This window comes from Chamaea fasciata, unplaced genomic scaffold, assembly GCF_029207755.1.
Source record: "Chamaea fasciata isolate MVZ Bird 193981 ecotype frontalis unplaced genomic scaffold, bChaFas1.0.hap1 SCAF_11, whole genome shotgun sequence".
In the NCBI taxonomy this organism is placed as follows: domain Eukaryota; kingdom Metazoa; phylum Chordata; class Aves; order Passeriformes; family Sylviidae; genus Chamaea; species Chamaea fasciata.
This window is the reverse complement of record NW_027094096.1, coordinates 907829-931884: the sequence shown is the minus strand read 5'-3', so window position 1 is coordinate 931884 and position 24056 is coordinate 907829. Positions and strand designations below refer to the sequence as shown.

Here is a 24056-nt window from a genome sequence, read left to right as displayed (position 1 = left end):
TTTATATCAACTCAATGCAAAATGAAAAACAAGTGTCATGGAAACAGGCTCTGCTTCTTTAATAAATGCATTTTTAACCCCATGAAGTCCAAACCCTGGGACTCTATAGTTTTCCCTGGACTCTCCAATGCTGTATCTAACAGATATATCTAGCAGAACCTCTCTGTGGCTGCAACCAGAGGTGACTGCTAAGTAACACTTCTTAACCCCCCTAAATTGTTGTTCATCTGGCAGTCTTCAACTGTTTATAACAAAACATTTCTTTCCCTCCATGTGTGTAAGGTGTCACCCCTCACTGAGGTGTCCCCAAGACAGACAGACATCTGCAACATGCTCAGCTAGTAGGCTGCTCTTCTCCATTTGATCTGGTGTGTTTGAATAGATACAGGCAGCAGCTGTAACTGTGCCTGCACCTGCGCCTATTTAAGTCTGTGCCAAGCACTGATATTGTAAAGTCTTACTTCCATTGGCAGCCTGATCACTCTCCACTGAGGGGTCTGTGGGGTCTCCTGCGTGTCCCGCTGGGTGAATCTGTCCCTGGCTGTGCTCCCTGCTGGGCTTGCTGTGAGCTCAGCCCCAGCTGTGAATGGCACAGGAGGGATCCAACACTCACAAGGGCCCTGAGGCTTGTAGGCTTCTTGTGGGAGGGGAACACCTTGTCCCCAGTGTAGGAGATGCCTATAAGCTGCAGCTAATATAATGGGACACTACTCCTCAGCATACCCTGATAGCTCTAGTTATCTAGATAATTCCAGCAGCAAAAGAGATCAGAACCAGCACAGAAAGCAGTTATTTTAGTAAGTGAAAGATGTGATGCATGCTACTTGAACAATGACTAAGAAGTGAACAGCATCATAGTGAATAATTACGGATATCATAGTTCCTCTGGATACCTCGACAGTCTGTTGACGCCATCTTCCCTTTACAAGCGTTGAATTAATGCCAAAAGCCACCATCCATCCTCCTGTACTTGCCAGACTTTGGGAGTGTTGGTACATGCTGGGTCAGGTGTGAAAAGAAATGCACAATTTTATCAACAAGATCTGAACAACTCTGTGACCTGTGTTCCCTCACAACTGCAATGGTAACCACAACATTTACATTAAAAGAAGAGAAAAAAATCAGTAGCTTCAAAATTTTTTTCATGGAAGGAATTGCAGTAAGAATAGGTGGTGACTAAGCTATAGTTTGAGTCTTTTTTGTGTTACAGACATTACCGTAATTCCCAGACAGCAGAGAACATTGTTTTCCTCTCTTGGCCCTATCATTCATCAGCCTTAACTACTTGACTGTTCCTCAAGAATTAGCATTGACAGCATAGCAATCAATAAACATAGTGCTGAGTAAAATACAAGATACAACAGAGTTGAGGACTAGGTTTTCTCATTCTCTGAGAACTTACTGACAGGTTCACGGAGATGAGCTGTATCTGAGCAGTATTTCACTTGTAGGAAAGGGCAAAAAGACCCTGACGGCAAAGAAGTCCCATGAACCTTGCTGAGGCAGTCCAGATTAATTGGATATGCTGAGCCTTGGAGAGAAACTGGAGATGCTGTGTTCCAGAACTATTACAAATTTTCATATACTTCAATTACCTCAAGACCGTCGTCACCGGAGCTCCACATTCTTCTCTGTGTAATCTGTTTAGGTCTTCTTCATTATCCCAAAAATGTTGTTGCTTAGGCTCAGTTTGGTGTCAGAACCTAGAGCTCAAAGTGCCTTAAAGCAGTAAGGGCTGTTGGGAGCAGCTCATGTCTTTTCTCAGTTATTTCTTAACAGGTGGTAACGTCAGGGCTAAGTCAAATCCAGGCAGTGGAATTGAGCATCCTCCTGCCCAGCAAAGCCACTGACTCTGAGCTGGTGTCAGCTGCATGGGGAGCATGAAATGAATCATGCTCAGGGTCAAAGGATCTCTATTTGAAAAATCGGTATTTTGAAGAATTTCGAAAATATTCTGTAAAATGTTACTATCAGCATTAGGTACAGTTATCCATTGTGCTTAAACATGCAATGGAATTATCATGTTCATTCTAGATTAAATATATTTTTACTTATCTAGTCTTGAGAGCTCAGAATTGTAGAGGGACTAGGATTTGGAGGTTGGCCATCTGGGGCTAAATTTCCACCCACTGAGAAGCTGAAGTCAAATACTCAAGGAAAATCAGACTGCAGAAGCAGAAGGAAACACAGCTTTCAAACACACTAATACAGTAGAACAAAGTATGAATAAAACATTCTATCAAAGCTAGAAAGGAGGATGGTAGGAAAGTGACTTTAGGCCATTACTTTAATTTTAGTGAGAGTTCTGGTTTTTGCTTCCCAGTTTTATTGCATTTGATTTTTTCCATTTGCAATCTAATAATTACTGGTGATGGGGACATCAGCAGCTAGCATTCCCCACTGAGTTGAGAAGAATCTGAAATGCTGAGACAGAAGAATATCAGAATGACAGTATGCTGCAATTACAAGCAACTGTAAGAAGAGTCAAATATAATGACGTCTGTTCACCTTCAAATTCAGAATTGGCAGGTACATAATTTTGTCTTTAGCGCTGGTAAAAGTTGCTTATGGAAGGCTTATTTAGCAATATGGTATAAGATAGTGTTCTGTCTTTAAGCGTTCTTGCTTTTACATCTGATTAAAAGCTGGTGTTCTCACTGCCCTGAATGAATAGGCACAACCTGTTTTACACATACAATGACAAGAACACCACATTAGAGTTAGTACTTCAGCAAGATAAGTTCCAGGAAGAGCAACAGGGATGTTCATAGTCTACAGTGTTAGGTGGAAGATGTAAAGAGAAATCCTTGTTTAGCCTGGCAAAGGAAAATTATACAGCTGTATTTTGACCGCTCATGTTTCCTGTTGGGAATAAATGTCCACGTCAACGATCAGTGGTCGATGGAAGGAATTGCTTGGGGAGCCTTTGTATTCAGAAGAGTTTAGAAAGCTCAGGCAATATTCTCAAGAGTAGATAAGGTACAGCTGTATTTGTCTTGGGACTGGGGTCAGAGTGTCTCATCCCTCCGTGTCCCTGCAGACTCTGCTCTCAGTTGTTCACAGCCTGGATCACCATGTCATTGCCATAGCCATGGTTCTGCAGATTTTCTCACACAGTATGACACTGGCTGATCCCAGCTATTTTTCATTCAATTTTTCTTAAAATACTTGGGGATTTTTGTTTAAATAACAGTTGATAGCCTCTTCCAAGCAAATATTTCATCACCTAGGTTTTACAGTTTAGTCTCGATCTCTGCACCTGCACAAACACTGTCCTTATTCCTGTGAAGAGGGTGTGTAAGCCTTGTTCTTTAAATGCTCAATGTTTTTGTACTGCCTGCATTTTCAGAGTATTTTAAAAGCTTATTCCTGGAAACACTCATATTCCCTTCCATGCTTTTATGTTGGTGGCTGGACAAATGACTTTAAACAAGAATTATACCTCTCCAAAATGGTAATACGTCCTTGTGCACCAGTATTTACTAAAAGTGTAACTTGGGCACAGTGCATACCCTGCATATTCAATGATTTATGGGAAAATACTGTATCACTGCTAATGAGCTAGAAGCATAATTGTAAGTGCTTTGTTAAGGATACCAGAGAAGAACTAGTCCAAAGTGGAAGAACAGCCAGTATCTGTTCATGGATGCTTTGGTTCACTCTCCTTGTTTCTGTCAGGCAAAGCCACAGCACTGAGTTCTTTGTTCTGACTTCTTGTCTGGTCTTCTCTATACGTTTTAATGAGTGTATTTCACATTTAAATACATTCACTGATCTGAGCCTGCTTCTTATTTTGCATCTCCTCAGAACTATTAAGACCTACTGGCAGACTTACTAAGGTTTCTAAATTTCAAAGCTCCAGGATTAGTGTTGGTATTTTAGCCTTGGAACTTGCTGTCTCCACAACTCAGTAATGATATGAGAATGTGAAGCTTCAAACAAAATGTGATTCTTTCTGCTTCTTAAGCTCTTGAATGGTTTTCTCTCTGTCTCCTTTTTAAGGAGATGTTTGCCCTTTTTTTTAATTTGGCATACCTTTTTCTGTGCAGTTACATTACTGCTGTATATGTACTTTAAAAGAAAATGTAAGCAAATAAATATAACAGTATTTTGGCTGAAAAGCCAATGTCCCCATAATGCATTATCAATTTACCAAATAATTACCAAATAATTGTCTTGATAAGTATCAGAAAGGCTGAACTTTAGCTGCTGCATATGTGAAAGTTTCTAGGAAATCTCAACAAAATTCTGCCCAGAGAAAATTTCCTGTGTAATGGACAAATGAATGAGACTGGACAAGAATAATCTCCCCTTGGGAACCTTCCTCTGGGGTAAGAAAAAGAGAGGCAGTTTATGCTGTAATGTAAAACAAAAAAACAAAACAAAACAAAAACCAAACCAAAAAACACAAGCAAACAAAAAAGAACAAAATCTGCCTACTCCTCTGAAGAAACAGTCTGCATGGACAGCTCTTTTCTGCCAGTATACCAGTGTGTGTTTTCTTCACTAAATAAAATACCTCAAGTCTTCTTCATAATGCACGTACTGCAGAGACTGGAAGTGGGGGTTTTCAGGCTTTTAGGTAACAACGCACCTAAAGACAATCTGCCACATCATCCCTATCCAGCCCTAATCCACACACAAGTTAAAGTTAAAATTTGAGCTATCTTACCTGGCAAAAACAAGTTGTTTGCACTAAAGCCATAAACACTGTAGAGATGAGTTATCTACCAATTACAACACCTTATCAACAGCTTATCAACTGCTAATCCAATTAGTCTGCCTGGCTCACTGCTGTGCAGCTCCCTTGGTCCTCCCAGGCTCAAGGTAGGCAGTAATTCATATGCACTTCGAGAGATAACACTGTAGGAAAGACAAGCTCTAAAAATTCTCGTAAAGGAGAATGAGTAAATCACTAACTCTCCCAAGAGTAATTGAGACGCCATGATCACTGGAGCAGGCAGTCTGTAATCATGTTTTATAGACAAGTCCTAAAGGTCAGTCTTCCTTGAGAGCTGTGTGGAGTGAAACCCAACCGAGTGTGTCTGCAGGGCCTGGTGCAACACAAAGTGACAGGACCAGACCTGGCAACAAATGATGCACCTTGGGTCAGGGACAGCACTTCTAGCCTCTTAGAGAGGGGCCGTGCAGAAGTCTCTGCTCACTGCTGGAATTTCCAGCGTGTCCTCAGACACAGCCCAGGGAGTGTGGCAGTGTGTGTACACAGAGCCACCACTCTCAGCTCATCTGGTACTGTGTTCTTGGAAGGACAAAGGCAGAGGTAGCTGATCTTGTTATGGAAAACTTGCAAATACTCTTTCTCTATAAATAAATATTGCACTTAAACATTTATTGAATTGGTGTTTGAGTATTTGAATAAGTTCATTTCTAAAAGTCACATGCTTCCTTGTACACATTTGGGATGCCATCTTTCATCTCTGGGTTCGCTGTCTCAGCTGTATAAACACCTGAATACAATCATGGAAAAACAAGAATCTTGAAGAGAGCCTGCTACCAGGTACCACCCAACAACTCACGAAGACATTCCACTGTATCACAACAAATGGGATCTCAAATATACTTTGTATTTGAGTCTAGATAGAGATAGATTCTTTAAATGTGTTAAAACATAAAGTGATTTGTTATATGTACAGTTCATGCATTGGTACCAATAACTATTTTGCATCCTTTTTCTTGCAGGAGGTGAAGTCACCAAGCCCAGGTTTGCTCAGTATTTCCATGGCAGCCTGGCCAGTCTGACAATCCGGCCAGGGAAAATTGAGAGTCAGAAAGTGATTTCCTGTTTGCAGGCCTGCAAGGAAGGTCTCGATATTAATTCTCTTGAGAGTCTTGGCCAAGGAATAAAGGTGAGGGATGAACTGACATCGTCTTTGATAAAAATTTAGATCTGATTTATGACGTGGAGAGCCCAAGGTAGAGTACACACTGTACAAATGTACTTCCAGAAGCAGTGTAATTTCCCATAAAATCATGCAAAGAAAAAACATAACAGTAGAAAAGCTGTGACACTGCAAAAAAAAAATGTTTCCATTATTGCAGTGCTAGATGATCAGAAAGTAAGGCACTGCTGATATTTGAGAGTCTGTATGAATTGCTGGGTTGTGTTTTCATGCTCATTTTGTTACTTCTATAAAAATAGACGTGATTCCAAAGATATATTGATTTTTGATCTCAAGTAGTTTTAAAGCAGTGGAAAACGTAAGTCCTAATGCAATAGCATTATGCATATGACTGCTGGTAATATAGAGCTCTTTCTAAGATTGGAGAAAAACAGACAGGGAAATCCTGTTTCAGTTGACCTAGTGGCCAGATGGCTTTGCATTCATTCAGATAATTCTGAAATTACGTTCTTTGGGTACATATGTAGGATCTTGTCTATTCCAATGCTCACATGAGCTGCATTGTCAGTTTTCCTTTACCGACACCATTATTTGGTGACTCCATTATCTTGTGCTCAGTGTAAATGCACTTGTGAAGCTGTTTCCTAGCACACAAATACCACTTCCAAAGGAGCTGAGCTTCGGTTCCAACACAGGAAGTTCCCTTGGGTGCAGAAAATGCATCCTAAGAAACCAAACAAGGGTGTTTTGGTGTGGGATTTTCAGAGTGGAGGAGGGTGGTGCTATAACACTTCATCTAGAACATGCAGTGGGAATGCCATGGACTGCATTTTATTAGCCAAACTTTTCTGTTGTACAGACTGACGTGAAATGTGCCAAAATGTCTGTCCAGGTGATGATAGGTTGCAGTGGTGTAGTATAACTGACAAATTTTTGTTAAAAGCAGGGTTAAAATGAAAATTGAAAGTGCAAAGGTAAGAAAGAATTTTGCTAGCTCTAACTTTGGCATATGAGGAAAGACCCCAAAGAATTCTTTTGTCATCCTACCAAGGACATCATTAAGAATTTCAGATTGCTGCTTCTCACAGCAACAGGACACAGGGGTCAGTTAAAGCTATTTTTAAAAGGCAGTGCATACAAGGAGCAGGTAGGGATTTTTGGAACCTGCATATGTATGCCTAATAGTTTTTTGCTAGGATTTTGCATGAATTAAAGCACTGTATACTTTTTCCATGGTGCTTAAAAGCATAGTAATTCCTCCCCTATTGTTGCCTTCTGAAACCTGACAATATTTGAGTCACCTAAGTTTCATGGCTTGGGAAAACCCCTCTTCTACCACCCACTGCTGCTCCAGCATTTTTGACTGGCTTCCTTTCTGTACTGGGAGTGCAGAGGGAGAAAGGAAGACAGGGGAATTTTTTTTCTGCCTTTTCATGTTTTTGCAAACCTTCCAAACATTTTCAGTTTCTGAAATACACATGAGGTATAGTGGGGTTTTTTAAGTTACTGATGTTGCTTTTACTGCCTCGGCAAGCCAACAGTGAGAGCAGGAGGGAAAAATGAAAGGAGCAGTTTTAGAGAGATTGTGGAAGGGTTTCTTTGGGGGGCTGACAGAAGGAAGCTCAGCTGAAAGCAGAACAGTGGCCTGATCTTGAACAGAAAATGAGAGAGAAGGGTGTTGTGGTGTCAAAAATAAACACACCTGATCCCAGACAGGCATGTGTGACAGCTGCACAGACGATGGTTTCTATGGGGCTGTTTATATGATGCTTTGCAGATTCAGTGTTGTAAGACTGATGCTGGAAGGTCTTTCTGGGCACTTTGGACCATGGAGATTTACCCTTTAACCACATAAGAAAGAGCAGTGCAGCAGCAGTTTTTGACACAATAGTGTTGGACTTTTTGGGGTTGCAGCCTAATTTTCAGATATCTGTAACAGCTCTCTGAGACACTGTCTAAACTGTTGCTGTTTTTAGCTCTTTTTTAATGAGAAAGACAAAAATGGCTCAGACTGGGGCTTTCTTGGGTCCCTATGGCAGCATTCCAGCTGTTTTGGCAGCTGAGCTCTTAACTGGCTAGCTGGCATCTCCTTTTGCTAATTTCATTCTCTACTGCTGCAAGCTTAAAGAGAGGTAAAAGAAGTGTATGCAGGCTGGGATTCATTTTAGTCCTCCTCTTTGTTAAAAAATATTCTTCACTCTGTTGTGACTTTCCTGCGCAAGCTTTAAACCCAGACCCTGCACTTCCTCTTGTTTGAGGTGTTTTGCTTTTTAACCTTTCTGGCTGTAAGGAAGTGTAAGCAGTCACTGTCTGTTTTTAACAGAACATCTTCACATAATCAATGCCCAGCTTTGGGGGGACTACCCGGGAGAGAAGGTGCATTTGTGTTCTGTGCTGACAACAGTAGGGTACAACATCAAGGGCGTTAGGTTGGTTTCCTCTGCAATGCAGATGGTTTACTGATCCAATTAACAGACAAGACATGGAATTTGGATTAATTATGATGAAGGTAAAAATCAGTCATTTGTTGTGTCACAACAGTGACAAAGTTTCTTGGTCAGCAAGACTGATCTGTGTTCAGAGCAATGGAGTAGAGAAGGCTCGGGGCTACAAGAGCAGGCAGTGACTTTGCAGGGTTTCCTGGCCCAAGTGAGCATCCACCTCCATCTTAAATCATGACACCCTCATTGATCATGAGGATGGAGAGTCCCGTTTAGTGTGTCTGATGTCAATGAAGATGTAGGAGGCAAATGTTGTAATTGTTTTCTTCATTCATGTTGAAATATATATTAGAAAGGTAGCCCAGGATAAAACCACACAGAAAGCAGCCAAAATATGCTTCTGCACACTAGACTGACTCAAAAGGCAATGCTTTTATGTGGGGAATGTGTTTAACCTAAAAAGATTACATTGGAATAATAATCATGGTGGTAAGTTAAAGTTTTGAACCTCTACAGAGTTCAACAATAAATAGCACTGGAAATTGCTGCAGAAACTGTATCAGCAAGGTTGATAAGGCTGGGCAAAGAATACCAAATCTGGAATAATTTACTACAAAATTAATTATAACAGTAGTTTTTTAGGTGACTGATACAAGTACATGTTTTAGAGAACGGGTGGATTCAGCCAATGATAGCTACTAAGATTTTTTTCTTAAATCATTAAATTTTTTACTTACATCTGTGCAACATTCCTTTAAAATGATATTATTATGTACTCTGTACTTGGTCCCTTAAATACTAATTATTTGCATTTCTCCTAGTATCACTTCAACCCTTCCCAGTCAGTCCTTGTCATGGAAGGAGATGACATTGAGAATATAAATCAAGCCCTCCGAAAGGTCTCATACATCAATTCCAGACAGTTTCCTACTGCAGGCATACGACGTCTCAAAGTCTCATCTGAAGTCCAGTAAGTTGTACCTCAGCTGAATTGAACAGATTAGGAACATTTGTAATTAATTACCTTTTTTTTGGCCATGTAAAAAGAAGAATTTTGGCTAAATTAAGTTGATAAATCATACTGCTTTGTTATTGAACCTAAAGGATTAATTTAATTTCCTTTTATGCCAATTTACATGGTGGTTTTCTCTTGATTTTATCCTCTTAAGAAACTTTTCTTTTTAATGTAATGTACTTGCATTCTCTTTATAGCTTGGGGCATATAGACTGAACAGTGCATTTACTGCAGTCTTATTTACTTTTAATTTTAAACATTTGTAGTTCCTTCTGAGATATCCAGAGCCATGACCTTTTAAAGCAGGCCCGTTCCATGTAACAGAGGACATATCTGCAAGAGCAGCATGTGTAGGTGTGTTTGAAAGAGCCTGTGCGTGTCTGTCCCCTGCTACATCTGTGCTATCCCTGGAGCACTGGTGAAGGCTGTTGAACAGGGTCTGTGCCCATCCTTCTCCATGCGGCACAGTGACAGCAGCAGCACTGGGATATTCAGAGCTGCCACAGCCTCTCCTGGGCTCCCCGGGCTCATTTCTGTCCAGAGCAGGGAAAGCAGGGCTTTGGAGGGAAAACACACCCAATTCTGCCAACTCTCCCCTGCTGTGAGCACTGGATTTCCCAAGTGCCAGGGCGAAGCTGTGGGCTGAGCTCCCTGCTGGGAGAGCAGCTCCCGAGGCAGTCCCACTGGAACCAGCCCATTGCACATTCCAGGAGTGGCCCAGCTTCTGTGCCAGGATGAAATGAGGCAGAGCTTGTCAGGGGACTCAATTCCAAAGCACACTGCTGATTCAGATGAAAATTGAAGTACAGGCACCTTTTGTCCCCTGCAAATGTTGGAGGGTCCCAAAAAGAGTTCATGAAGGGAGCAATTTCAATGGAAAAATTAGGCCCTTTTAATCACACATGACAAGATAACCATGTCGTATTCATTAGCTGGCACTTTCTGAATTAAATGTTAGATTTACTAAAGTTAGTTGTTATCTAGTTAATTTTTTTTAACCATTTACTGCTCTGTTAAATGTTAGTTAACATTATAGTATTATTCTGATAGTGGCCTTAGGAAGAACTGAGTTTGTCCCTCAGGGTGAGTTTCTGTGAAGGTAGGAAGGGAGGAGAGGGCCAGAGCTGGCGTGCGTGCACAGTGGTACAGGAATATGTCCTCATGTGTGGCAGTGTCCGAGGATGAATTGGACTGATCTGAGAGGCATAAGCTGGGTTTGAGGCAGTGACAGTGCCACACTCCTCTGATGTGCAATGTGTTACATGCAGTTAACGACCAATGTATTTTTTCAGATGTTTTGGTGAAGATGTCTGCATTAGTATCCCAGATATAGATGCCTATGTAATGGTGTTTCAGGCCAGTGAGCCCAAGATTACTATAACTGGGATGGACCACTTTGCTAGACCAGCTGCACAGTTTGAAAGTGAAAGAGGTGTTATTTTGTTACCTGACATCAGGATTGTCAGCACAGTCACTAAAATGGAGCCTTCAGTGGACTTAAGAGAACATAACAGAGGTTTGTGTCTTTATTTTAAAAATTATTACTCATTTCATAACGTCTCCTTATATTTTTTAAAGGATGGTGCAAACAAGTAATGCAAAGGAAGTCACTTCACCCAGATTAATCAGGCCACAGTAATGCTGTACTGAAGAAATTCAACACATTGAAAAATGTGTTAAATGGTGGCAGATCAGAAGGTGCTTCAAAAAAAGCAGATTCTCCCCAAATTTTTGTCCATTTAGTATACTTCAGAATAATTCCTTTCTGCTCTTCCTTTCATATTCTGTTATGTAGGGTATTTTAAGTAGAATGTCTACTTGTAACAGAATTTTGTTAGCTGTGCTGATAAAGTGAAAAGCAGTAATTGAACAAAAGTTGAAGTTTTACTCTACTCTTATGTTTCTAGCTCTGATACTAGCTAGTGAGAGATACTTGAGAAAGTAATCTTATGTCTCAGTTTCCCACCTGTAAAATGTATATATAATCCTTTTAAAATATTTATTTTCAATGATGACAGTTTATTCTAACGTTAAGCAATGTGTGTATTTATTCAACACAGTTTGAATGTTCAGAAGTATAAATCAAGTTCAAAATCACTGTCTATAAAGGAATCTTCCTTTTGGATATTTGTGTGCAAGGCAGATGAAATGTCTAGTAATTTGAGGAATCATTCTTAACGCTGTTTGACTAGAATAAGCAGCAACAAGATGTATGTGTCTGGAGAAGAGAAAATGGGGGATGATATGCAAGTTTAGGGGTGTGGATTACGTGAAGCCTACAAATTTGACTTGGGCTGCATTTTTGGATATGTTACAGCTTTATCTAGAGCTTAGGTACCCAAATTCACTGCACCAGGAGTTGGCAATCTAGGGCGTAAGACTTTCCTGGCCCTCCTTCCCAGTACACCCTCTAACATCAAATTTGCAAAATGTGCAGGAAGTTCCAGTCTTGCAGTGTCTGTGCCCTTCAGGGAGCTGCTTAAGCACTTTTGTTGCAACCTCTGTGCTAAGTTGATCAGAAAATTTTAATATTAATTTGATATGCTACTCTTTTTCCAGTGACAGAATTATTTTTTTACTTGTACATATTGAAGGACAGCCAGTTTATGACTTAATTTCTTAATTTCACACAGCACAGGATCTTTCTATTTATAATAATGCCCTGCTCTTGGATAGATGGCCAGGTCTTTGCAATGGAAATTGTTTATGGGGCATAGATATCATCATAGATATCAGCATAGATATATTGGATGTGTATTTTTCCAGTTTGATTTCCTTGAGAAAGCTGGTATCAATACAGCATTGAAACCTGGAGTTTTTTACATTAATTTATTTCCAAGATCAAATTTCAGTTTTTTACTTCCAGTAATGTTCTTGGGTGCCTTTTATTACAGAACATTATGTTTTCTACTTATGTCACTGGCCTTCACCATCACGGCACCTGTACAGACAGCATACTTCTCTTGATTTGCTTCAAGTGTGCTGGATTTAATATCAGCAAAAACAGTTCAGCCATCTTGGCCAAAATGGAAAGCCTTGATGCAAAGCACATAAATAGACTGAGCTATTCTGTGATCATTTATCTTCATTTCCATTTTTTTTTTTTTTTTTTCATGCTCTATGCCATGGGTTCACAGCCAATAAGCAAGCGGTAGTAGAGGAAATGCTCCACAACTTGGATTTCTGTGATGTTTTGGTCATTGGTGCAGAGCTAGATCCTGAACAAGAATGTTTAGAACTAGATCATGGGGAGCTTCAAGGAAAACATCTAGATGCCACAAATTCCACTGCAGGATATTCAATCTATGGTAAGTTAATGAAATTTGTTTTCCCTTATTTTGTCACATGAATTATATATTGGAACAAAAGCTCAATTTTTTATAAGAAATTGGACAGAAATCTGTGATTTTCTAGCCGTGAAAATATCACAAAAGTGACTGTATCTTAAAAAACACAGTTGTTTCTTGATCTCAGGATGTGCCGTGTTTGCCCTTTGGATTCTCAGCCTCCCTCCTGCTACTCCCCAAGTAAGGACAATGGCACCCCTGCTCCCTTCAAATGTAGGGCTCTTGTGAACCATCACAGTGGAACGTGGGAGTTACAGGGTCCCTCAGTGTTCCTGTACATTGCTGGGACATTGGCCATCTTTTTCACTAAGTAATTTATTCTGTGCCATTGTTGTTGTATTTATCCCTCTCCATTAGGAACCTACATTCAGTTCTGAAGACTATCCTTGCATAATCAAATATCAGGGAACATTTGATGCCCTGTCATTTCCAGACCATTCTGCTGAGTTCCATGTGTTCTGTGAGCAGTTGATTTGTTGCGTATTGCCAGAGAAGTGTTCCCTTGCCTGTCCCTGAGCTGTCCCTGCCCTCTCACCCCGCAGGTGTGGACAGCATGTTCAGCTATGAGCAGGTGCTGCGGCAGCTCCGCTACCGCAACTGGGGCACCTCAGCCACTTCGGACAGGAAGTTCAGGGTCAAATGCTCCGAGCTCAACGGGCGTTACACCAGCAACGAGTTCAACCTGGAGGTGAGCAATGATTTCTGCTTGGAGGTGAGCAATGTGTTCAGCGTGGAGGTGAGCAGTGAGTTCAGCTTGGAGGTGAGCAATGATTCAATCTGGGGGTGAGCAGTGAGTTCAACTTGGAGGCGAGTGATGACTGAGTCATGTTTTCTGACCTAGAGCTGAGGCCTAGAGCCCAGGTAACAACTCCAGGAGAATTGCAGGACCTACTTAGCAATATGGTCAAAACTAATAATTGTTCATAAAGACAATTAACAGCTTAATAATTGTTAATAAAATTAACAGATTTCATAATGTTTAGGTAACACCTAAAAGCTGATTGATAGAGAGAGAAGAAAAAATCACTTCTTATCCAAACAGGTAAATCCAAAGAGTCCTGTTCTGTGCCACTTCAGAGTCAACAGCCAGAAAGGTTAGAATGCATTTTTCATGCTACAAATTAGGAATATATTAAGTTGTGTATTTTCCACTGGCACAAAAAAGGAGTTAATTTGGCCTTTAGGATCTATGAAGTTGTGTTCCTATCTGCTAATGAACTTCAGAGTCCAGTGTATTATATGGAACCAGCAGGCTTAGAGTATAAAACACGTCTTAGGATCTGGTCTCTTATTTTTCTCTTCTCCCAGGTTAATATTCTACACAGTTCTAACTCCAACTTCATGGAACATGTAAATCACATGATAGTCCAGCCCCAATTTCTCCAATCTGTTCAGCACCCTGAAGGGAGTGTAAGTGCAGTTCACAGCTCAGGTATGTGACACCTTCCCAGAGACTGCTTACGATGATTTTGGTGTGTCAGTGTTTCCCTTCTGCATCAGCCTGCTCCACAGACTAAAGCTCTGAGGTCCATTGTTTCAACTTCTAAAACCTCTCAGAGATCATTGCACAGGTGTGAAAGAAGGTAACGCTGAATTCTATTCTGTCCAGGAATGTACTTCATAATTAAAAACTGGGAGACAAAACTTTTTTTTAAAGTCTTCATTACTGGTTTTGTACTCTGATCCCAACAGTTAAAAAATGCCTTGTTTCTAGTATTGAATGGTATGAAGGGTAATATATATGCTCACATTGTCCTTGTGCGTTTGTAGTTCTCTACCATATTAATTTCCACCCAATCCTTTCTAAATAAAAGGAAGAAATTGTATTATTTTTAAAATGCATAATTGCTGCAGTGCCTCTGTTAGCTGCTGTCAAGGTCTCAGTCTGGGCTCTCTGGAAATAAGATGGGTTCATCTAGTTGTGTGCACCAGGCATTAGGGTATATTTGAATTTATTTTTAGGCTATATGAGTTAAAATATTGTCTTGGTTTAGGAAGACAGGTATCTGCTAGGTAAAATTACAATCAGAGGCTCTTTGGCAAAGATTTGGGAAATAGGAATAGCAGTTCTTTACTAGTATGTAATACAAAGCAAACAAACACAAAAAAACTCCCCCCCCACCAAACAACTACAGCATTAATGACAAACGACAACAGTACCAAGAACCTTGAGGGCTTTGTTTCACAAAACCCAGGGCAGTTTGGTTTCGCTGTCCCTGCAGGATCTTTAGAGCACCAAGCTGAAACAGTGGAAAAGTCCCGGGCTGGGAGCTGGGATGGCAGGGTGTCCCGGCAGGCAGGGGCAGGATGTCACAGCAGCGCAGGGGGTGCAAGGTCACGCTGCAGCAAGAGGAGCAGCGCCGAAGGAGCCGAAGGCGAGGCAGAAAGTGGCCCAGCTTCTGCGAGTGGCAGAGAAAACTCAGGATTCAGGCCGAACCGGTGATAGTAGATTTCCCAGGACTGGATCCCTTTGGCCACAGTGAAACTCCTCCAGCCAGCAACAGCCGTTCTCCGCTCGGCGTGCTTTGCGGCGGCTGAGCTCCTCGAGGAGCAGCAGACACGCGTCTCCCGAACGCCGGAAGCAGAAAAGCACGCAGCTGCCTCAAGCTTTGTCTTTTACCTGCGTTATCTCCCCCTTCCACCTTTTGTCCACCTCTTTGTTTCGGTTAAGTACTCTCAAGTATCCAACACTTGGTCTCCTTGGTAACTTGTGGGGAAAAAATTCTTTAGAGAAAGAAGGAACAAACCTAACCCCCAACATTATCCACCCCGAATTTTTTTTCCCATACCAACATATTACATTGAGTTTTAACTGTTAAAAATACATATATATATGCAAATATGGATACAGCCACATTGTCATGGGTAGTTCACCTTAAAACAAGGTCTCCTTGAGGTATGCATCGGGTCTCTCCATCCTTTTGCATCACCCACCAGGTGCAACCTGGTCCCTGAGCGAAGACAACCCCACGGATGGGATTGTCTTTGCTGGAGGCAGGATTAATCCAAACAGTTTTTCCCAGCATACCTCTCATGTGTACCACTGGAACCTTATCTCCGTCTGTCTTTTGCAAGGGCTCAGATTGGGCAGGACCTGCTCGGTTGGTGGAACCTCGAGTGTTCACCAACCAGGTGGCCTTTGCTAAATTAATATCCCAATTCTTGAAGGTTCCCCCACCCAGTGCCTTCAAGGTAGTTTTAAGCAGGCCATTGCACCGTTCAACTTTCCCGGCCGCTGGTGCATGATAAGGAATATGGTACACCCACTCAATGCCATGTTCTCTAGCCCAGGTGCTTATAAGACTATTCTTGAAATGAGTCCCATTGTCCGACTCGATTCTCTCAGGGGTGCCATGTCTCCACAGGACTTGTTTTTCCAGGCCCAGGATGGTGTTCCGGGCAGTAGCATGAGGCACAGGGTAGGTCTCCAACCATCCAGTGGTGGCTTCCACTATGGTTAGCACATAACGCTTGCCCTGGCGGGTTTGGGGAAGGGTGATGTAGTCAATCTGCCAGGCTTCCCCATATTTATATTTGGACCACCGCCCACCATACCATAAGGGCTTCACCCGCTTGGCTTGCTTGATTGCAGCACATGTCTCACAGTCATGGATAACCTGAGAAATACTGTCCATGGTTAAATCCACCCCTCGGTCTTGGGCCCACTTATAGGTGGCATTTCTGCCCTGATGACCCGAGGCATCATGGGCCCATCGGGCTAGGAACAACTCTCCCTTGTGTTGCCAATCTAAATCTATCTTTGACACTTCTATCTTGGCAGCCTGATCTACCTGCTTGTTGTTTTGGTGTTCCTCATTAGCCCGACTCTTCGGAACATGGGCATCTACATGGCGGACTTTCACAGGCAGCTTCTCTACACGAGTGGCAACGTCCTTCCATTCATCAGCAGCCCAGATTGGTTTTCCTCTACGCTGCCAGTTGGTCTTTTTCCACCTTTCCAGCCAGCCCCACAGAGCATTGGCTACCATCCACGAATCAGTGTAGAGGTAGAGCTTTGGCCACTTCTCTCTTTCAGCAACGTCAAGGGCTAATTGAACAGCTTTGAGTTCAGCAAGCTGACTTGATCCCCCTTCTCCTTCAGTGGCTTCTGCAACCTGTCGTGTGGGGCTCCATACGGCTGCTTTCCACTTACGGTTCATTCTCACGATGCGACAGGAACCGTCAGTGAAAAGAGCGTAGTGTGTTTCTTCTGCTGGCAGTTGGTTGTACGGAGGAGCTTCTTCAGCCCGTGTCACTTGTTCCTGCTCCTCTTCGTCTGTGAGATCGAAGTTTTCTCCTTCCAGCCAGTTTGTAATTATCTCCAAAATCCCAGGGCGATTTGGGTTTCCAATACGGGCACGCTGTGTGATGAGGGCAGTCCATTTGCTCCATGTGGCATCGGTGGCATGGTGCGTGGAGGGAGCCTTTCCTTTAAACATCCACCCCAGCACTGGTAGTCGGGGTGCCAAGAGGAGTTGTGCTTCTGTGCCAATCACTTCTGAGGCGGCTTGAACTCCTTCATAGGCGGCCAAGATCTCCTTCTCTGTGGGAGTGTAGTTGGCTTCAGATCCTCTGTAACTTCGACTCCAGAATCCCAGTGGTCGGCCTCGGGTCTCCCCTGGCACCTTCTGCCAAAGGCTCCAGGACAAACCGTTGTTCCCGGCTGCAGAATAAAGCACATTCTTAACATCTGGTCCCGTCCTAACTGGGCCAAGGGCTACTGCATGAGCAATCTCCTGCTTGATCTGGGCAAAGGCTTGTTGCTGTTCAGGGCCCCAGTGGAAATTGTTTTTCTTGCGGGTAACCAGGTAGAGAGGGCTCACGATCTGACTGTACTCAGGAATGTGCATCCTCCAAAAACCTATGGCTCCTAGGAAAGCTTGTGTTTCCTTTTTGCTGGTCGGTGGAGACATTGCTGTGATCTTATCAATGACCTCAGTGGGGATCTGCCGCCGTCCATCTTGCCACTTTACTCCCAGGAACTGGATCTCTCTGGCAGGTCCCTCGACTTTGCTCTTCTTGATGGCAAACCCGGCTTTCAGCAAAATCTGGATGATCCTCTCTCCTTTCTCGAACACTTCAGCTGCAGTCTTTCCCCACACAATGATGTCATCGATGTACTGTAGATGTTCTGGAACCTCACCTTTCTCCAGTGCAGCCTGGATCAGCCCATGGCAGATGGTGGGGCTGTGTTTCCACCCCTGGGGCAGCCGGTTCCAGGTGTACTGCACGCCCCTCCAGGTGAAAGCAAACTGAGGCTTGCATTCTGCAGCCAGAGGAATGGAGAAAAATGCATTGGCAATGTCAATAGTGGCATACCACCTCGCTGCCTTGGACTCCAGCTCGTACTGAAGTTCCAGCATGTCCGGCACAGCAGCGCTCAGCGGTGGAGTCACTTCATTCAATGCACGATAGTCCACAGTCAGTCTCCATTCTCCATCAGACTTGCGCACAGGCCAGATGGGGCTGTTGAAGGGTGAGTGGGTTTTGCTGACCACCCCTTGGCTCTCCAGCTCACGGATCATCTTGTGGATGGGGATCACGGCGTCCCGATTTGTCCGATACTGCCGACGGTGCACTGTCGAGGTGGCAACAGGTACTTGTTGTTCTTCTACCTTCAGGAGTCCCACTGCAGATGGGTTCTCTGATAGTCCCGGCAAGGTGTTCAACTGCTTAATGTTCTCTGTCTCCACAGCAGCTATTCCAAAAGCCCATCTGAGTCCTTTAGGGTCTTTATAATATCCATTCCTGAGGAAGTCTATGCCCAGAATACATGGAGCCTCTGGGCTGGTCACAATCGGAAGTTTCTGCCACTCCTTCCCGGTCAGGCTCACCTCGGCTTCAACCAGAGTCAATTCCTGTGATCCCCCCGTCACCCCGGCAATGGAAATCGGTTCTGCCCCCACATGTCCCGATGGCATTAGAGTACACTGCGACCCAGTATCTACCAAAGCTTCATATTTTTGTGGCTCTGATGTGCCAGGCCATCGAATCCACAGAGTCCAAAAAACCCGATTTTCCCGTGCCTCTTCCTGGCTAGAGGCAGGGCCCCTCTAGCACTGGTTATTATTCCCTTCTTGGACATACATGGTAGAGGTTCCTTCGAGGGAATCTGACACAGCATTCTCACCTCCGTAATACCTGGCAGCTTGCTCATGGGAGGCTGAGGCTACCTTCATTCTAGTGGAACTCCCTCTGTTAGTGTTTCTCTCCTTGAGCTCACGTACCCGTGCTGCCAGGACAGAAGTAGGTTTCCTATGCTACACTCCCATGTCCTCCCCATGGTCCCGCAGATAAAACCACAGGTCAGCTCGAGGGGTGTACCCTCTCTCTCTCGCTGGGGAATGTTGGGCTCTGATTCTGGGGCCTGTGACTCGCACCGGTGCTACATGGGAACTGTTCCTTCTCATCTCCTCTCTCATTTCCCTCATCTCCTCTTTGAGTTCCTTCACCACCGCAGAGACATGAGCCTGCATTGGACCACTGATCATACTTTCATAATTTCTGAGCTTGTTGGCAACAGAACCCACTGTCTCTCGGTTATCCTCGGCATTAATTGTTGCGATGAATGTGGCGTATTGGGATGGTCCATGAGTTGCCAGATTCCACAACATGTGCCCTGTGCATTTAACTTTGTCGGGGTCATTATCATGCTGTCCGGTCCTCCCAAAAAGTACTTCCAATACTGCCACTTCTCTCAACTGTTGGATTCCTTCCTCAAGGGTCTTCCATCGCATTCTATTGTTGTGCTCTTGCATTCTGTCTCTGTGGACAAATCTCTCTCTCACACTCATTAGAAGTCGTTCCCAAAGGGGAAGGGGCCTTTGCTCTCTTACAAATACCTGATTTATACCTGAGTCCTGGGTCAAGGGTCCCAAATTCCTTGCTTCAGCACTATCCAGTTGCACGCCTGTACCCGTAAGGTCCCAGACTCGAAGTAGCCAGGCTGTATAAGCCTCACGTCCTCGTCATGCAATATCTTTTTGCAGATTACGTAGACTCTCATACGTCAGGGACTCAGTGATGATCTCAACCTGTGGCTCTCCTGTGGATTGTGAGGACCCTCCTTTCTTATCCTTAATACCAGGATCTGACGATTTCACTTTACACTTCCTTGTTTCCACAGGGGCGACTGCTGCTGGCTGTGGTTGCCCTTGTGGTTCAGCTGGAACCTGGACAGTTGTAACATTTGTGGGTTCCACTGCTGCACCATCAGTTTCTGCCTTCTCGGGGCAGGGTTTTTCATGAGCTGGGGAAATGTACTCCCTCAGCATCTGGCCCATCTCATGCATCTCTTTTACCAGAACCTCAACCCAATCCGGGTGGGTCCTTTCTGAGGCAGGCTGTGGGGCAGAGTCAGGCTCTGGGGTATCATCCCTATTCTGTGGGGTAGGTATCAGGGTGGTTATCCAGGTCAATCTTCCCTTATCTCTGAATGCTAAATAGAATACGCCTATTAACAGCACCAGCCATTGTATGATATCATTAGCATTCAGAGAGGATTTAAACCCTTCAAAAACTGGTGGGGCAGACCCAAAGAGATGGGTAAAGGGTTGGGAAAAAGAAACTTTCCCCGGTGTCATTTCCTCACAGTAGGTACCATTGTTAAAGTAACTCCAAAAACACACAGTTAGTGTACGATAGCCCTGAATCCATGTGCCTGCCTTCCAGAGGAAATTAAAAATCCATGAGTTCTTCACCTTATTAAGCCATAAAATAAACTGGATGACAGTCACAGTAGCCTTAGTTATAGGGCCCATGTTTAGATAAGGGCCTGCAAATGGAAGGAATACAGCCACAACTACATGCTACTCAAACTAGGCTAAGTTAGACCACATGATGCAGCCTAATGAGGTTTTTTATATCCAACGCACACAAAAGAAAGTACTAGGTTAGTTAAGAACTGCTATTTTTCTTCCCTTTTCTTTTCTCAATGCCCTCAAGCCCCACGTTGGGCGCCAAAATCTGTCTTGGTTTAGGAAGACAGGTATCTGCTAGGTAAAATTACAATCAGAGGCTCTTTGGCAAAGATTTGGGAAATAGGAATAGCAGTTCTTTACTAGTATGTAATACAAAGCAAACAAACACAAAAAAACTTCCCCCCCACCAAACAACTACAGCATTAATGACAAACGACAACAGTACCAAGAACCTTGAGGGCTTTGTTTCACAAAACCCAGGGCAGTTTGGTTTCGGTGTCCCTGCAGGATCCTCAGAGCACCAAGCTGAAACAGTGGAAAAGTCCCGGGCTGGTAGCTGGGATGGCAGGGTGTCCCGGCAGGCAGGGGCAGGATGTCCCGGCAGCGCAGGGGGTGCAGGGTCACGCTGCAGCAAGAGGAGCAGCGCCGAAGAAGCCGAAGGCGAGGCAGAAAGTGGCCCAGCTTCCGCGAGTGGCAGAGAAAAACTCAGGATTCAGGTCGAACCGGTGATAGTAGATTTCCCAGGACTGGATCCCTTTGGCCACAGTGAAACTCCTCCAGCCAGCAACAGCCGTTCTCCGCTCGGCGTGCTTTGCGGTGGCTGAGCTCCTCGAGGAGCGGCCGACACGCGTCTCCCCGAACGCCGGAAAAAGAAAAGCACGCAGCTGCCTCAAGCTTTGTCTTTTACCTGCGTTATCTCCCCCTTCCACCTTTTGTCCACCTCTTTGTTTCGGTTAAGTACTCTCAAGTATCCAACACTTGGTCTCCTTGGTAACTTGTGGGGAAAAAATTCTTTAGAGAAAGAAGGAACAAACCTAACCCCCAACAAATATATATCCAGATCTGAAACCTTTTCAGTGAAGTTAAATCCAGGGCAAAGATACCTGTTTAAAAGTTGAATTCTGAAATCCTTTTAGCTGAATAATACATATGTAAAGAAATAAAGCTGATGTAAAGTGTAGGCAGTTATAAGTACTACATACAGACATGCTTAGAAAATTACTGTATTTTTCTTTACATTGTACAGACAGTTCACTAAAATGAAACTGAATATTTAATGGATAAACTATTGGAAACTGGGTATTTTCTTCCTACATACTGTTTTGATTTCAGACTTCCATTCTTATAGGCAGGGCAAGGCAATAAAATGGGTTATGGGCTGGGTTACCCATTGCTCCTGGAACTGCAGTACCTCAAGGTACATAAAGAGTGGCAGCATTTCTCCACTAACCTGAATGTGGAGCTGTAGTAGTTCAGAGAGGTTTTTCCTGTGACTAGGTGGAGATGGGCTTCTCAGAGTGCAACCAAACAGTGAGGGAGAATGTCTTGAGTCCTCAAGAGTCTCCCAGGAAGGTTGTAATACAGGCAAATAGGGTGGCAATGCATTTATTTCTGGGAGCTTGAGATTCAAATCACAAGCGTTTGAAATGTTTGAAAATATAGGCTTTGAGATGCATGTTTTGTCTCAAGTAAGGTTGAAGCCTCAGCTGTGATCAAAAGGGGTCAACACACAGGTGAGATAACAGAATTTTACTGCAAAAACTAATTGGTTCTACACTTATTACCTACTTGTCTTCTGTAGTTAATTCACTCAAAGAGCAAAGGTGGGCATGCTCAATTTTTAGTTAGGATTTATCATACTCAGGATAAGATATCTGTGAAGACCATTTGTGCGTGCTCCACCTTAGTGGATGGGCACTGGTCAAAACTTTCTGTCATCCCAGGCACATGGCAGGTGTCTGTCCTGATTCTCAGTCCAAAGGAGGGGGCACTGTGGGTTGAAAACTAGTAAGGTTAGTGGGGTTTAGGTAACTTGTTCCACAAGTGTAATTGCATTTCCTTTGTCCCAGTGGTTCCCAGCGCGGCCACGATTGTTATCATCATCTGTGTGAGTGTCCTGGTGTTGGTGATAACACTTGGCGTGTTCCGGCTCCGCACAGCTCGTCATCATGGCTCCATGGGGCACAAGGGAGCCAAGGAGAATGAGATGGACTGGGATGATTCTGCTCTCACCATCACCATCAACCCCATGGAGGTACTTAACTGGGGCACAGCACTGTACCCTGGCACTGCCAGGAGCCACTGGGTGGGCTGGCAGCGGTTTGAGCCTCTTTCAGGGTACAGTTGTTCAGTTGAGTGTGTGTACACTCAGGAACTCAGTCCAGTTCTCAGCTCTGCACACTATGATCAGATATAATTGAAAACTTCAGATTTGTTGTCATGTATAACTACTTAAGAAGATGGTAAAGAACATTCTGGTACAGCATCACTTCCATGTCTGTTTTTATGTACCCAACATGATACAGTTGCTTTGGTTTTAATTTTTACATGTAAGCATTTATACACTGAAAGGAAGGGAAATCATCAGCAGTTCATAGAAGCTGATGTTGAAGGTTTAAATTTTGGCAGTGTAGCTAACAAAGAGATTGCTTATTGACATTCCATTCTTCTTATAGTGGTTTTTAAATGTTTGCTACTAACTTGTATGACTTTGATGCCTAATAATCACATAATGATGGAAAGCAGATTTGCCCAGCATGTTAGCATTTCTGAATGCTCATTTGAGACAGCTCTGGCTGGCAAGAAGGCACATTTCTGCTACTGTCTCATTTATTTAAATGTATTTTAGAAATATGAAAAGCCACACCAGGCAGAAGAGGAGAGTGAGGAAGAAGACATAGATGATGAAGAGGAAGACACAACCAGTGCTGAATCAGATGACAGTGAAGAGGAGGAAGAGGAGGATGAGGAAGTGATTGTCGAAAAGGGAGACAAACAGAATGCTACCAGGCAAGAGCAGTTGGAATGGGATGATTCAACACTCCCCTACTAACAAACAGCCCTCCAGCCACAGCTCTTTTGTAACAACCAATACAATGTTTTTTCATAGTCTATGAATTCACTGACAGGATATGAACTTCAGCTTGCCTATAACTGTTTTGCCTAAAATGATCTTGTTGTAGTAATTGATAATGACAGAAATGACCCTTTTCTTACAAAGCCTGGGGAAAACGTGGTACAAACCTCCTGGCACACACAGTAATAAAGTAATCCAGAACTTCATCTGTTAGCAACCATAGTTCTCAATTTCCTGTTTCTACCCTGCAGATGTGTGACAAAAGTCCTGTCATTCCATCCATAGAAGTTTTTTGCCTTTGCTACTTTTTCACACAGGAGAGATTTCAGCTTGCTGTGGAGAATTTCTTCTGTGGGTCCAAATACCAGTGCCAACTAACTTCACATTCTTATAGGTGTAAAAACATAATCCACCTCCAAATTGGGGCAGGGCTTTAGTGCTACAGGGGCTGAATTTACACGTGTCGTCTCATCCCGCCTTTTGGATGTCAACTGTCTTCTACAAGGGAATATCTAAGACTTGACAGGGGATGCATGTGTGCCTATGTAGACATGAACAGTGTATTTTTTCAGGCATGCTGTCAGATGCCCAAGAGAGGGATTTTAAAAAAGAGCTT

The 24056-nt window shown here is 43.4% G+C and overlaps 1 protein-coding gene across 1 annotated transcript in view; it reads left to right on the top strand.

Annotated features, from left to right (window-relative positions):
* CLSTN2 (calsyntenin 2) overlaps nt 1-23646 on the top strand; it is an 82321-nt gene extending 58675 nt beyond the window's left edge. The window contains exons 8-15 of the mRNA XM_066193826.1: nt 5701-5867; nt 9124-9272; nt 10610-10833; nt 12455-12625; nt 13207-13352; nt 13973-14096; nt 22434-22618; nt 23213-23646. Coding sequence (XP_066049923.1) covers nt 5701-5867; nt 9124-9272; nt 10610-10833; nt 12455-12625; nt 13207-13352; nt 13973-14096; nt 22434-22618; nt 23213-23416 — 1370 coding nt within the window. The 3' untranslated portion in view covers nt 23417-23646. The remainder of the gene's footprint in view (nt 1-5700; nt 5868-9123; nt 9273-10609; nt 10834-12454; nt 12626-13206; nt 13353-13972; nt 14097-22433; nt 22619-23212) is intronic.
* The last annotated feature ends 410 nt before the right edge of the window (nt 23647-24056 follow it).